Here is a 15,957-nt window from a genome sequence, read left to right on the forward strand (position 1 = left end):
CAAACACGTGCAACCTGAAGCGTCTGTAACCTGAGGTATGACTGTACTCCCCCCTTCAGTGCTTTCCTGCAACTGGCATTCAGAAGCTTGCTGCCTCTGCCTGAGATTTTTTCCAGCTTCCAGATTTGAAGTGAGGGCTGGGGGTGAGGGAGTGATATTCACCCCTCTTCAGCCTCTCCCACCAAACCTCAGATGAAAGTCTGCTCCAGTGAGAATTCCAATGCACATAGCCTGTGCCAGCCTTTATTATTCCCGTTAATTCAAACCAGTGCTGCCTATTGCAGCCTGCATTAACCTGACAGAGCATCAAAGAAAGTGGCTGGGTGGACTGAGTGGCTTGCAGTGGTTAGACTGAGCTGTTCCTCTGCAATCTCAAGGGGGCAGGATGGATGGCTGTAGAATCCACATTTCCCAGGTTCTCCAGTCGTATTTCACTCTTGGATGGCACTCAAAGATCCTGTGCTGTCACCCTGAAGACGATATTTCACAAAACAACTTTTGCTGCAGAAGGAAAAGGGGCTGGGAGCAGAAACAAAAAAATGTTAGGTCAAAATTATTCAGTCCAAGAGAGTATGATGTTACATAGGATATTACAATCAATCAATCAATCAATCAATCAATCAGTCAGTCAGTCAGTCAGTCAATCACAACACTAGGAGTTTGGGATCCAAGCCATCTCCATTGTAAGCTAGGGAGTTTTGCCATTGAGCTCAGCAGGAGCAGGATTGCATCCTTGGATTTAATGAGTAACCCAACAGATGGGATGTAGGCTGTACACAAACAAACACACACACACACACACACACACACACAGAGAGAGAGAGAGAGACCTCCTCGTACATCCCATGAAGCACGTCCTTGCATCTTATACATTCTAAGCATTCATTTGGATTAATGAGTCCCTGTCAGTCCTGTATTCTAATTCAGAACACCCCTCCTTTTTTTTTAAGTAGTGGTGCATAAAATTATCTCCATCATCCTGATAAATCCACTGAAATGTGCCCTCTCTGTAGAAAAAACTGCAGAAGAATAAAATGGGTCTCCCCTCGTTCAGAACAGAGAAGCGCGGGGGCGGGAGGGGGGGTGGTGGCTTAGGCAGGTGAGCCGGACCTTTTATCCTCAGCATCAGTATGCCTGCTGAATCTTGCCATTCCTCAAATGGAAGGTAGGAAGGCTCTCTCTCTCTCTCTCTCTCTCTCTCTCTCTCTCTCTCTCTCTCTCTCTCTTCTGTTGAATGGTCCGCATGCAGCTGGGGGAAAGCATTCAGCTGTTGCCTGCGAAAGACCAGGGAATGCTGGGCTATGCTGATGTAACAGGCTCTCTGCAATTTTCATTCAGATGTGGTTGGCTGCAAGCTGGCAGCCAGCCTCAGCTACGCCTCCAACTCAGATGAGGTAATCCCAGCTCCCTTTTTGGGCTACTCCAAGCAGGATCTGCGCTTCCCCAGCTTTCAGGTCAGCTTACTCCCCTCCCTGAAATTCACCGGACACAGAAAGACCACCCTCTTTCCTTACCCTCCCCCCTTCCTATCTCTTGATTGCACATCCCACTATGTTTTTTTGGGAAGGGGAGGGAGGAGCGATCACAGGAAGAAATATACCGCAATGGATTCATACTTTACTCTGGCCTCCAGGTCCAATTTGAACGGGATTTGCGAGTCTCCGGCAAGGATGCACAGTCCCGCTACACCCCCGCAGCCCTAACTAGCGACGGGATAGGAGAAAGTCCACAACACCCTCCCTCCCTCTCCCCACCTCCCTCTGCGAGAAGTCTCAGTTGCTGTGACTGACCTCCTTCGCCAGCTCCTGGTTGTCGAATCGTCTCCCTTCGGAGATGCATCATCTTCGGAGAAGATGGAGTGGAACTCTTCTGCTCTTTCCAGCCACCAAGGGATGTTTCTGTTGAGGCGAGCTGGCGCAGAAATCAGGGGTCTGAGCCTCCAGTGCAAAGTGCTGAGAAGAGCAAAGTCTTTGCGCTCAGGATTTTCCGGGTCACTGCTGTCCTCTCGTCAGCATCTGGAGAGCTCTTTGCACGCGATTCTCGTCAACGGGTCTCCAGAGTGCGGCTCCGTGGAATGGACGGCGCGAGGGACTTCAGTACTCTGGACAGCTCCTCCGACGAACCGCTCCAGAGGCTGAACTAAATGCTTTTGTTCACGTCCAGCTTCCCTTTAAGAAAACTCATCCCCCTACTGAGTATGGGTCGTTCCCACCACCAGAGCCTCAAAGAGTTATCCCAGCCTTTTCTTGCTTTTTTCAAAGAAATATTATGAGATGGCTTGTTTGCTTCCCATCCCTTGAAGAGCCAAGGTGTTAAGACGTAACTCTCAGGACCCTGGAGAGCTCCCGCAGGTGCCGAAACTTTGGGAACAGAGAAGAGACCCCTAGGAAGCAGTGTTGTGTTACTGCTTTCTCCCTAGCTGAATTTAAAGGCTCTCTGTGTTGCATAGATGAGCTCTTATTTTGTGTGCAATGCTTGTCAGAGAGCTGTTCTAGTCTAGAAACCTGGTGCTAAGCTTCACTTTAAGGTGTTTTTTATTATATTTTTACTCTTTACTAGAGCATCTCCCCGCTCCCAATGTCACTCCACACTTTGAACTTCATTATAAATATTTATACTTTGGCTGAAAGTCTGCTCCGGATTCTTCCCCCCACCCAGCCTTTAATCCTCTCGTCTCCCTTCTGTGGTCCCCCCCATTCTGAGAGATTTAGGACAAGGGTTCATCCACAACGCAAACAATCCAGCCCTTTGGTGCTGTTTGGGATTTGCAGTTAGGCGAGAGGCAGGACGGGGTCTGGCTTGAGCATGCTGTACAAACGCTGCCACATCAATCAGCTGCAGTATTAAAAGACGAAAGCAAGCAAAAGACTGAATGTTCTGTTCGGAGGTGAAAGGGGAGCATCTTCACCAAAAAAAATTGGCATCAAAGGGCGGGGGAAGCCCTTCTTGGACATCCCCATCACAACTGACTATTCTTCACACAAGCATTTCTTCCCTGTGCAGCTAAGAGTGAAAGAAAGAAAGACCCCCATCCCTTTGGGCATTGCCACATCTGGCAGGGATTTAAAGGCTTAAAATCCAGCCTTCGCTGCAATCCACAATGGCAAATGAACCAGTGATTTTGAATGTTTATGACATGGTGAGTAAGAAACAATCTGATGCCTCTGTTGGGGTGGTGGTGGTTGGGGGGGGCGGTGAGGAAGACGATTCCAGGATGTTGATTGGACAAGAGATTCTATTATGATGAGCCAAGCAGCACAACTCACAGCACTGGCCAGGCTAGATTTTCACAGCCATTGGTGTGACAGGGATGCTGGCGCCGACACTTGCTTCTTTGCTTTTTCACAGCCTGTCAGAGCAAGCTCAAGGTAAAAAGATGACAGGAAATTTTGGGGGATATCACCTTGGAAAGGCTTTTCATCCTTCCTCTTTAATTTTCAAAAGCCCAACTGGGGATGGGGAGCAGGCAGCGGGAGAGATGTGACAGAATAGCCTGTTTTCATAGCTAGATGCCCTTGACATTCAAGGCGATTAAGCACTCTAGACTAGAGAGGAATGGGGAGAGAGATTTAATATGTCAGACCCTCTTGAAACCTGATCATGTGTGGGAAAAAATACAACAGAGGTCAATGAAGTTTACTCCCATGTAAGTGTGCAGAGGATTGCAGCCTTCATGTTCACATTCCACATTAGGACCTCAGGAGCATGAGTGAAGTCGGTGGGGACACCTTGATGGAATGGTGGCTGGATATATTTGATGATGAATATTTGTCACCAGAGGAATACCCTATTTCAAGTAGCAAATCCTCTATCACTGGGTCCTCAAGGTTCATCTCCTTGTCTCATAACACTAGAACTCATATACATCCAATGAAGCCAAATGTTGGATGATTCAGGACGGATAAAAGAAAATTCCTCTTCACACAGTACGTGGTTAAACTATGGAACTCACTCCCCCAGGAGGCACTGATGGCCTTTAGATGACTAAAAGAGGATGAGACAAATTCATGGAAGAGAAGGGTATAACAATGGCTACTAGCTATGATGGCTATGCTCTGCCTCTATGGTCAGAGCCAGTAATGCTTCTGAATGCCAGTTGCCAGAAACTGCAGGAGAGGAGATGCTCTTATGCTCAGGTCCTGCTTGCAGGTTTCCCACAGGCATCTAGTTGGCCACTGTAAGAACAGGATGCTGGACTAGATTTGCCATTGGCCTGATTCAGCAGGCTCTTTGTAGGTTTATAATAAGGCACTTTCTCAGGCAGTGGTGCCTATGAGAAACACTCTCTTCAGATTTTACCCAGTTGGGGATTTTGAAACTCCCTTTGCTGTTAACTTGGATCTTTTGTTGTTTTTCTGTGCAGTCCTCTCCTGGTGATGATGGACATCATTTTGATTAACCCCTATTTTTTAAATGAGATATCAAGGCATAGGGGGTATTTAATGTACAGTTTCTCATGGACTCTCAAGGATGACTTAATATACTTCTGTCTTATAAGAACAGGCTTGGCTGTGGTATATAGCCAGTACCTCTTTGAGTGATTTCCCCCCCTGCATTTTCTAATCCAGTACTCAAATGTTTGTCAGACATCACAAAACATCATTCAATTTAATTGTCAAATTAGGCTCAGCAGCTGGCTTTTTTGGGGGGGGGGTAAATGCTCATTTTCACCTCTGAAAAATTTATGAAGGATCTGTTACACTAATGAAAGCTAAATTGTAGCAACAAGTCACAAAGTCCTCATTAAAGAATAATGATAAAAGGTTTTTCAGGAATTCCAAACAGAGCAGGCATGTCCAAAGACCGTTTCGGGGGTTTAACCCTAAATAAAGCTCAACAACTTTGGGGTAAAACCATAAAATTACACAAAAAGCTCAACAACTTCAAACCTAAAAAAAGGATAACAACTTATGTTGGCACTTTGGTTGGCCCTCACAGCCCTTCACTTCATCAAATCTGGCCCTCTTTGAAAAAAGTTTGGACACCACTGAATTAGAATGATTACAATGTGGACAATTAGTTAGTATTTGATATTAAATAGTTTTGTATTCTGGACTTTAATAATAATAATAATTTGTTATTTATACCCCACCCATCTGGCTGGGTTTCCACCAGCCATTCTGGGTGGCTCCCAACAGAATATTAAAAACATGATAAAACATCAAACTTTAAAAACTTCCCTAAACAGGGCTGCTTTCAGGTGTCTTCTAAAAGTCAGATACCGCATTTTTCACTCTATAAGACGCACCAGACCACAAGACGCACCTAGTTTTTGGAGGAGGAAAACAAGAAAAAATATATTCTGAATCTCAGAAGCCAGAACAGCAAGAGGGTTCGCTGCGCAGTGAAAGCAGCAATCCCTCTTGCTGTTCTGGCTTCTGTAATAGCTGCACAGCCTGCATTCGCTCCATAAGACACACACACATTTCCCCTTACTTTTTAGGAGGGAAAAAGTGAGTCTTATAGAGTAAAAAATACGGTAGTTGTTTATTTCCTTGACATCTGTTGGGAGCGCATTCCACAGGCTGGGTGCCACTACCGAGAAGTCCCTCCCCCTGGTTCCCTGTAACCTTATTTCGCACAGTGAGGGAACTGGCAGCGCTGGACTTCAACGTCCGGGCTGAACGATGGGGGTGGAGATGCTCCTTCAGGTATACTGGGCCGAGGCCGTTTAGGGCTTTAAAGGTCAGCATCAACACTTCAAACTGTGCTCGGAAGTGTACTGAGAGCCAATGTGGTCTCGGTGGCCACTTTAGTTTGGTTACCATTTCAACATTTTAATAATTTGCATTTTACAGGTTCTGGTATTTATTTATAATTTACTTATATCCCCCCCCCTTAATAAGAGCCAATAAACCTCTTAGAACAACTTACAAAAATCACCTCTATGGTGGTCCTTTCCCTCAGGGTCACAATATGAAAACACAGGACACACAAGGGAAAAGAAAGGAAGGAGTGACAAGCAAGCTCAAGAACAGGTTCTTAAAGTTACAGCCTATGTCAGTGGCAGTTCTGGATGCCTTAACCTTTATAAAGAGCAGTCTCTCCCTGGAAGCTCTCTTCCGCCAGATCTGTTATGTTGCTATAACTGTGTCCACAAAGCCATCTGTAAGGCAGTGTTTTGTTTTGAAATTGTTCCAGACATTTAAAGGCTCACCATGTGTTGGGTTTATAAATGGCAGGAGCGTGTGTGTGTGTGTGTGTGTGTGTGTGTGTGTGTGTGTGTGTATGTTTATTATCTATCTATCATCTATCTATCTATCTATATCTATCTATCTATCTATCTATCTATCTATCTATCTATCATCTATCTATCTATCATCTATCATCTATCATCTATCTATCATCTATCTATCTAGTGATATTTGGGCTGACACACTTCAAAGTGCCCACCTAGCAGGGCACTGAACTCTCTTTAAACACATCATTGCAAATATAAGTAAACATTTCTAAAGAAAGCAGTCTTGCTTACTCATCTCTTCTTTTTGTTGGCCATAACCAGAATCAGATAAAAATTCTGTGCCATTTTAATGCATTGTTATTTTCGGGACGTACTTAGGGGCTCCCACCAGACTAACTTGGCCTGAAGAGCAGTATGTGTCATGTCAATATCTGTCTGTCTCAATGCTCCCATTGTTTTAAATGTTAGCTTCTCAAATCATGTTGTTTCCCCTTTCTCTTGCATTGTTTGTGCCCTTCCAGTTGGAAACTGCACCCAGAAAGTGTGATTTATTTTCAAGGATTAACTCAAGCCCCATCTCCCATTTTAAGCCAAAGGAACACATTAGGAGCTTCTCGTCTCGATTTTTTAGGAGGTACTTGAGAAATTACTGCAACAAATGCTCTTAAAATATACTTATTTGCAATATTGGTCATTAATAAAGAGAATGATTTATATTTTTTTGCGAAATGAAATACAAATCTTACGTTTAGTGTTTAGTGAGAAATAAACACTTGTGTACTCAATTAAGTTTGCTCCCTATTAATTGTGTTTAAAACTGTAGCTTTAGGAAGCTCCTGGGAAGATCAGCTGAGGAGCTGTTGGATCCCATTGATCTCTTCCACAGCAGGAGAGGGAGGTTTATGTACAGAGAAGAGAGGTCTGTTGCTGGAAGTCTCCTGGTGGACAACTTCAATGCCATCACTGTTCCATGGGCAATGGTGGTGGCCAAAACAGGGTGTATCAGAGGAGGCCATGGATCTGCAGGTTCCTAAGTCTCCTTGTTTCCATCACACTCCCCCAAACTGGTCGCAAAACTACACCAGTTCTGGAGCTGGTTTAGATTATTTATTACATTGTATCCAATGTTAGTCCTGCTCAAAGTAGACCCCTTGAAACTAATAGGCATGGCTGGCTTACATCTGCTCATTTCAGTGGCTAGTTAGATACAGCCCAAAGTGATCAATGGGAGGGTTTTGGGTTTTTTTAAACTTGACCACAGCAAAAAAAAAAAAAAGAAGAAGAAGCTGCTGCTGCTTTCCTTACCTTGCACCTCATGGGCATGCCCTGAAAGCTTAATGAGTGGTTGTTTCTCTGCCACAGAATCACCCACCATTCCCATTTCAGGATTGATCTGCCCAAATGCAGTCCCTAAACAACTTGGGACCAAGTTACCTAAGGGACTGCCTCACTCCACATATCCCTTCCTTGCAACTGCAATCCTCATGTGGGACACTGCTGAGAGGTCACTTAGTTTGTACTATAAACTGAACTTTTAGTGTTGCAACTCCAGCCCTCTACAATCAGTTACCAGCTGAAATTAGACTGGGGCCTAGTATCTTGACATTTTAGTAGCCACTGAAGATATTTTTGTTTTAGAAGGCTTTTCCTGAAGTATGACTCAGTCATTTTATGGCATATGAATTGCACAATTGTAATAATTTGTGGTTTTTTTCCTTTTTAATAATCTGTATTGTTTATATTTTAACTCTTTTTGTCTTATTGTACACCACTTTAGTAGCTTTTGTGTGGCACAGTTTATAAATCTGTAAAATAAGTAAATAAATCCTATTTATGTGAGTCCCATTAAGTTCAGTGGGGCTTACTCCCATGTATGGGGGTATAGGATTGGAGCCTTAATGTTTAATATAGTAAGAGCAGAATGTGGCTTGCTCTGAATTTTGCTTGCTATTACTTCCTTAGATTTCCACCCCCTTAATTTTTTTTTTTTTAAATCAACAGTTAATTGTTCTGGAATTAATAGTATGCTTTCCAGATGGATTCATTTTACTACTGTATTAATTGCTTCTTTGTTGTTGTTGTTGTTTTTTACAAAGGTAATGGTTCCCTCAGGTGTGAGACTGGTAGCAGTAGTAGTAAATGCTGAAGCCTAGTTATGTGTTTTGCCTCCAGATTGTTACAAATAGCAAGGTAACACTGCCCCTTCAACTACAGAATTCCTCAGGGCACCATTTTGTCCTGAATGTTATTTAACATCTACAGTATATGAAACCGTTGGGAATGGCCAGTAGGGGTACTGAAGCACGCAGCTAACATCTGATTCAGGAGAAACTGGACAAGCCCTGGCTCAGTGCCTTAACACAGTGGTGGACTGAATGCAATAAACTGAGTTTGAATCAGGGGAAATGGAGGTTCTATGGGTAAGTGGCTCCCACATGGAGAATATACACCAGTTGCCAGTATGGACGCTTCCTCTAATGGCCTAGGTACATAGCTTGGAAATGCCAAGTTTCTGATTCAGATCCAAGTTGATTCAACCCTCTTTCCAGGCAGGATCTGAACTGAATCTTATATTCAGCACATACTCCTATTCGATACACAGTGATCAGGTATCATGGCAGACATATATCTTTGGACTGGGAAAAGCTGTGAAACAACAGTTACAAAAGAGTAACTGCTTAGTAGTGTAACAGTGACTGTTGGAGGCAGGTTGACATCTAGGGATAGCAATTAACATGAATTTAAAGCTCTGTCTTGCCTGAGAAAGAATATCACTTGACTGTGTAACAGGGGAGCACTTGAGCCACAGGAAAGCATAGCCTAAGGACAAAAGTTCAATTAATGGCCTCTGTGCACATATGAAATAGCCGCTTCATGAAGCCCTGGATGTCTTGTCTATTCAAGGATTCTAACTGTTTATCTTCATTGTGCCGGACATAAACAAGAATGAAATGCCACATCTTTAATGAAATGTTAACAAATGACACCTGTAATATTTTCCCCCTGTCACATCAAGTAAGAACTCACAACCACTCACCTTTCCTTTACTTAAATAAGGCAATGTAGGAGAAGAACATATTAAGTTTCCTGTGCAGACAAGAAACCTGTGAAGGATGGGGAACAGGTGATTCATTGGATGGCTAATTGAAATTGTGGGCTTAACAATGGCATTTTTGTCTCCAACTGGATCAACCTGAATCTAAAATTCTCTGAAGATTTCTTTTAATGGTTAACCTGTGGCTGCCGAGACAGAAGGCAAATGAAAATAAAATCCCTGGGCTCTGAAGGTCTGGTAGCTTCAGTTGCTCCTGCCAGCCCAAGAAAGCAATTCATATCCAGCTAGGGAAGTTTTGGTTTAAAAGAAAGAAATAATTCTCAGCAGTAGGTAGTGCATGGAATAGCAATCAGTTGTCAGTCAGGGAGCTGTCAGGATTCAAGCCAGCTTAAAATAAAGCCTAATTCACAGACCTAAGGGCCTATCTAGTGTAATATGGATAACAGCTATAATAGCAAATAGTGATGGGGCAAATTTGCACTGAGTGGTTGAGGGGGAGAAGATTCAGAATACAAACTCCCCAAGTTCAAAAAGCCTCTGCCCATTTTTTAGCCAGCCCAGCCCCCTTTGAATTTGGATTCACCTCAAAATGTGGCCCCCCACCAGCCATTCATCCTAGATGCTCTCCAAGCAAAGCAAATTATCTTCAGTAAGGGGCAGGAGGTAACCAGTAGTGAAGAGGACTTAGCAGTGGAGAAGATTTTTTCCTCCTTCTTTGGAAAGGACACTTCTGAGTGTTGTGTCCAATCAGGGAGAATGGGATTTGTAGTTATAGAGGTTATAAATCTGTCCTTTTCCAACAAGCCTTTGAAGTAGAGATCTTTCCCGGTCTGCATCTGTACTTGAATGGTTTTTAGGTGTTTTAAGATGTTTTAATATTTGTGTATTTGCTGCCCTGGGCTCCTTTGGAAGAAAGGACAATATATTATTATTATCTGATCGGTCAACTACATATTTGTATTTTAAAATATTTCAGATTTTGAAGATTTGACTACTTGCCATGCTTCTTGTGATTCAAATCATCTCAGTCTAGATTTTAAAAATGTCCTTAGCTTTCAATAAACTCAGATCTAATAGCAGGAATTATTTTGAAAAGCTGCACCTCTTCATGACAATGTCAATCTCTGCTAGCCAGGAATTGTGTGTTTCTTTGGACTTCAAGCAAAGTTTGGACAAACCATATATACTTATAGTAAGTGGTATAACCAGCTTGGGTTGGTGTTTTATTTAATATGCTACCTTTCAATTAAAACAAAACAAATCTCTTGAGGTGACTTCCAATTAAAATAGACAAAAAACATCATAAAAACACAATCAAATCCAATACTACAGCAGATCAATAAACCAGCAGAAAGCAATGGTAACATTATCATAAAACCACATAGCAATAAAATACAGAAGTGGCAGTAAAAACCATCAATGATAATTTATGGGCATATTGAATAGTTTTAACCTGGCACCTATAGCTCATCAGGACTGCCAAGTGAATATCCTTGGGGAGAGTGTTCCACAGTAGGGGCATCACTACAGAAAATTCTTATCCCCAGACTCTACCCTTTCAACCTCCAATAGCAGGGGAATCTAGGTCAGGGCCTCCAGAGATGATATTCAAATAAGGCAAGTTTATATTGCATCAGGCAGTCATTCCTATAAGCAACTGTTTATAGTGAATATGTTTCATACTGGTATATTGTAGAAGTCATATTGTATCTGTAGTTGTGCTTTTTTAAAAAAAAATCTGATATGTTACTGAGTCACTCTGTGCTCTGTGTTCCCCATTCACTTTTATGAGAAGCTTTAAAATGTTACACTTTTGGCAAAAGTAGATAAAATTTGCAGACACAGGAGCCATTCTAGAGTGGATTGATGTAGCCTGCCAAATTACAGGCAACTATCTCTGGTGTGGGTGTATGACACCTTTAATTTTTAATTTTGAAAAAAACAAAGGAAAAAGCTGTGGCTCATTATATTTTCTGCCAGAATTGCACTGAAACTCCAAAATTCATATTAGTTTTGTATTTTTGAGAGGTGGGTGTCTTTTGAGGGGCTTGCCTCTTACTTTTTCTTACCTTAAAACAATTAAGAGGTGTTTGAGTGGTTGTACACTTTTAAAAACATTAGCAGCTTCACTCTAGCTGGCTTAGCTTTCTGGTATCCTTCAATATGAAGGATCAATGGAAAAGTAACACACAGTGATTTTATGACCTATTTTAATTTCTTTTCCTGGCACAACACATGAGTGATTTGCTCATTGACCAGGACTCACTGAACCACCTACAATATAATTAGCATGAGCAAACAACAATGGCCATTGAATTGCACTGATGATGCTCAGTTGGGGGTAAACCTGAGTTCTTGAGTGTACCACTTTGAATGGCAGGATAGTGTTCACATGACTGAAAGGAGAGAGAAGCCCTGCACACAGGAAACATAGCTGTCAAGAAGACAGCGGCTAGTCCACAGTTTACCTTACTATGTTTCTAAGCTCTCTCTCTCTCTCTCTCTCTCTCTCTCTCTCTCTCTCTCTCACACACACACACACACACACACGTATTAAGTCATGTGAGCCCCATCCTGTGGTCCAAAGTGGAAGGTTTACCAGATCATCCACCGTGCGGGGAATTTAGTCTGTAATCTCCAGAGCATTTTGGGTACGTGTATGCTGGAGGAAGGAGGAAGGGAAGAGAGAATTCTAATTGTATGAGAGACTCAGGGATGTCAAATAAAGAGTCATAGAATCATAGAGTTTGAAGGGATCCTCAGCATCATCTAGTCCGACCCCCTGCAATGCAGGAATACACAACTCTCCCATACAGGGATCGAACCTGCAACCTTGGCATTATCAGCACCATGCTTTAACCAACTGAGCTATCCGGGTGTGAAGTTAGTCCTCCACAAAGTGAATGTGGGACCTATGACTGTTTAACTAATTTAGGGTTGTAATTTGGGTTCCTAATATGACAATGTGGTTGTTATGCTGCCAGAACCAGGAACGTTAAGTTTTAAATCTGATTCTGAAAAGCGCTATTCATTCCAATGGATTGTATGCTGGCCCAATCATGCCCTTCTTCAAAATACCCCATTTAAGCCATGTGATATTCAGTCCCTGGCATCTCCAGGTGGGGCTGGAAAGACCCCTGCTGCAAACTCTGGAGATCCATGGCTGGTCAACCAAGACCATATTGAGCTAGATGGACCAGTGGCCTGACTCTGTGTAGGCATCTTCCTATGTTCCTGTCTTGAAGTCATCACATGACAAAGAATCCTTGGTGATGGGTGTTGAGCTGCAACACTAGGGAGGTGAAATGGCTAAAGCTTCAACTGATGTTTGTGTCACCCTCAAATGGATCAATCCTACCTTTTCTGGGAATTGACAGCCCCATGAGACTGAAAACAAATCTACAATATCTTCCTCCAAATAACATTTTCCCTCGGGGGTATGTTCAGCTTTTGGCTTTGCACAGCCCGTGCACTTGACTGCAGTGCCATCACCCCGTCGGTCATGGCATGTGATTGTTATGGACACCCAGTGGCGTAGCGTGGGGGGTGCAGGGGGGCCGGCCGCACCGGGCGCAACATCTGGGGGTTAGGGTTAGGGGGCGCAAATCCACGGGTTTGGGGGCGCAAATTACTTGCCTTGCCCTGGGTGCTGACAACCCACGCTACGCCACTGTGGACACCCATTAGCCGAGAGCTGGCAGGTTTCCCTCTGGTCATTGCTTGGGGAATAACATTAAGCCAAACTTGTTTTGGCTGCTAAGGGCAAAGCAGCCAAAGGGCACCCTAATCCACTTTAAGACAAATGGGGGTATTGCTAAACCACAAGCATTTTGGAAGTCTCAGTCACTGCCCATCTCTAATTATTAGATAAATCACTACTGAGCACAAACTATGACACTATCCCCCCCCCTCCCCCAAAATAAAAAAAAAGATTAATAAATACGGAAAGGAACTGGAAGATTCTCACTGAAGATGACGCTGGCGTGTCGTTAGTGTGTTTCAAAGGTGGGGAGATAGCGAGATATAAATGCAATCCTTGCTGGATTTAATGAGCTACATTGCGTGGGTGGCTGCATAATACCATCCAGAGCCTCTTCTGTCACTGATGGAGAGATTATGCTTAGCAACATCGCCTGGCAACCAATCACAGCGTCATGCGTTGCAGGAATATCACTTCTGCTGAAAGAGAATTAGATATTACGGTCATTTGCAGGGTAGTGTACTGTGAGCCACTTTAGAGTATAGGACCCCCAGGCTTGCTGTCTCCGTCTATGTGTGCATGAATTGCTTTGCCTGCTTGGGTGGTGACCAGACAAATGCGTAGACATGTAGCAATGTACATGGTCATCCTTCAAGAAGCTGCGCACTGCTCCTCGATTTGCTTTTTCTTTTGTAAGTAAAGAAGCATTTTCTGCCTATGTATATAGGTACCGTATTTTTCGCTCTATAACATGCACCCGACCATAACACGCACGTAGTTTTTAGAGGAGGAAAATCCATAGGCATGCCACCTGTAGGCATTTCCACCATAACACGCACAGACATTTCCTCTTACTTTCTAGGAGGAAAAAAGTGAGTGTTATGGTGCAAAAAATACAGTATATACTGTGGTACCTCGGGTTAAGAACTAAATTTATTCTGGAGGTCCGTTCTTAACCTGAAACTGTTCTTAACCTGAAGCACCACTTTAGCTAATGGGGCCTCCTGCTGCCGCCGTGCTACTGCTGCGCGATTTCTGTTCTCATCCTGAAGCAAAGTTCTTAACCCGAGGTACTATTTCTGGGTTAGCGAAGTCTGTAACCTGAAGCGTCTGTAACCTGAAGCGTATGTAACCCGAGGTACCACTGTATAGTTATATAGGGTCAAACACTTATATATAAAAGCTAACCTCTGTTGCTTACACATATGCAGGACTGGCCCTACTGTTAGGAAGAGTGGGGGGATTGCCTCAGGCAATCGATGTGAGGGGCAGCCCAGCTGTTCCCTCCCCCCCCCCACTAGAGGCCAGACCAGTGTGGATCATGCACCTTGCTCTTCATCCGCCAGAACTAGTCTGTTGCCCTCTGGTATGGAGAAAGATACCACCCAAGCCAGCGTTAAAGTCAGATTCAACTGAACATCTCATCTTCACCTTGGGCAACAAAATGTTTTAGGTTAGCCCTGTAGAGAGGTAGACATCCGTTTGTATCCCGGTTGTATGTTTGTATGTAATGATTTGAATGGGGCTTAAATGCACAACAACTGCAAGTTTTATTGGATGGAACTACTGTAATTATCTTGACCCATCCCCATCCAGGTTCAGGCCTGGCTATGGGACTAAATCAGCCTTGGTCGCCCTTTATCAGGAGAAGGAGAGGGTGTGTGCAACCCTGTTAGTCTTTCTTGATCTCTCAGTGACTTTTGATACCATTGACCATGATCTCCTCCTGGTGAGATTGGTATTGGAAGCACTTTTTTATTTTTTTACTGTAGTTCCAATCCTATCTCCGGGGTCAGTTGCAGAGAAGAGCATTGGGTGGTTTTATTTTGGCTTCCGGAGAGTTGTGCTGTGAGGAGCACAGGGTACCATCTTGTTTCCAGTGCTGTTTAACATCATTAGGAGATTTGAGGTGAGGCGTCATCAGTGTGCTGATGGCACCTAAATCTATTTCTCTGTGACATCCAAATCAGGAGAGGCTGTGCAAGCCCTGGACTGGTGCCTGGACTCAGTGGTGGCTGGATGAGGGCCAAGAAACTGTCTCTGAATCTTGGCAAGACAGAGGCTCTCTGAGTAGGTGGTTTCTGAGTCCATGTAGTTGGCAATTGCCTGAAGGAGCAGGTTCATAGTATAGGGGTGCTTTGGGAGCCACCTCTGTCGTTAAAAATCCAAGTGACCTCAAAAGCTAGGAGTGACTTTTACCAGCTTGGAATGAAATTCAAAATGTACACTGATTTACTATCTGTTCCCTTACTATTTTATTATTTCTTTTTATTCTAAGCTAGTCAGCCAAAAAAGCCCTCAGTGGACTAATGACCAATAACTAAAATTACATACAAAATTACAAATAACTGGGGCATGGAGAATCACAACAGCAGTATTAGCAATTTAACAAAAGGCTTTCCTGAATGCGTACTCTACTTATTTCAGATTTTCCAAATGTAAAGAAATGTTCAAAAAAGAAAGCAAGTGGATGGCGTCTAACTCTAGTGATTACACTCATTTCCCAGGCTATTTTTCTGCTGTTATCTGAGCAAAATCACTATGTGATGTGCAGAAACGGAGTTAAAATAAGAGCTCACAAATAGGATCAGCACCCACAAATTACTATATTTCTTCTTCTTGGGGACTTTTGAAAAAGTGCAGCAATTCTGGGCCTCCCACAAATATCAGAACAATTTCTGTGGATGCTTCTCCTGCAAATGTAGTGATAGCCACCAACCTGGAGGGCTTTAAAAGAGGATTAGACAAATTCATAGAGGATGAAACTATTGGTTTCAAACTAGCCCTAAGGGCAATGTTCCACCTCCACCATCAGAGGCAGTTTGCTTTTGTGTACCTGTTGCTGAAAATCACAAATGGAGAGAGTGCTCTCATACTCAGGCCATCTTTCCATGCTCATTGCCAGCTTTGTGTAGGCATCTGGCTGTCAACATCATCCTCATCATCCTCATAGCAGTGGTTGGCCACTGTGAGAACAAGATGTTGGACTAGATGGGTGCTTGGTCCAATTTAGCAGGGCAC

General features: G+C 43.3%; 1 protein-coding gene and 1 long non-coding RNA gene across 2 annotated transcripts in view; one reads left to right on the plus strand and one right to left on the minus strand.

Moving 5' to 3' along the window:
* Nucleotides 1-227: 227 nt before the first annotated feature.
* On the minus strand, nucleotides 228-1,896 carry LOC308582966. The gene is made up of 2 exons (XR_014005975.1): nucleotides 1,791-1,896; nucleotides 228-519 (listed from the first exon to the last, which is right to left on the minus strand). It is a non-coding gene; the product is annotated as an uncharacterized lncRNA (long non-coding RNA).
* LOC308582910 (deubiquitinase DESI2-like) overlaps nucleotides 1,279-15,957 on the plus strand; it is a 52,234-nt gene continuing 37,555 nt past the window's right edge. The window contains exon 1 of the mRNA XM_081186495.1: nucleotides 1,279-3,139. Within this exon, the coding sequence (XP_081042621.1) occupies nucleotides 3,101-3,139 (39 nt within the window). The 5' untranslated portion in view covers nucleotides 1,279-3,100. The remainder of the gene's footprint in view (nucleotides 3,140-15,957) is intronic.

This window comes from Podarcis bocagei (assembly GCF_964188305.1).
Source record: "Podarcis bocagei genome assembly, chromosome: 1".
NCBI lineage: Eukaryota > Metazoa > Chordata > Lepidosauria > Squamata > Lacertidae > Podarcis > Podarcis bocagei.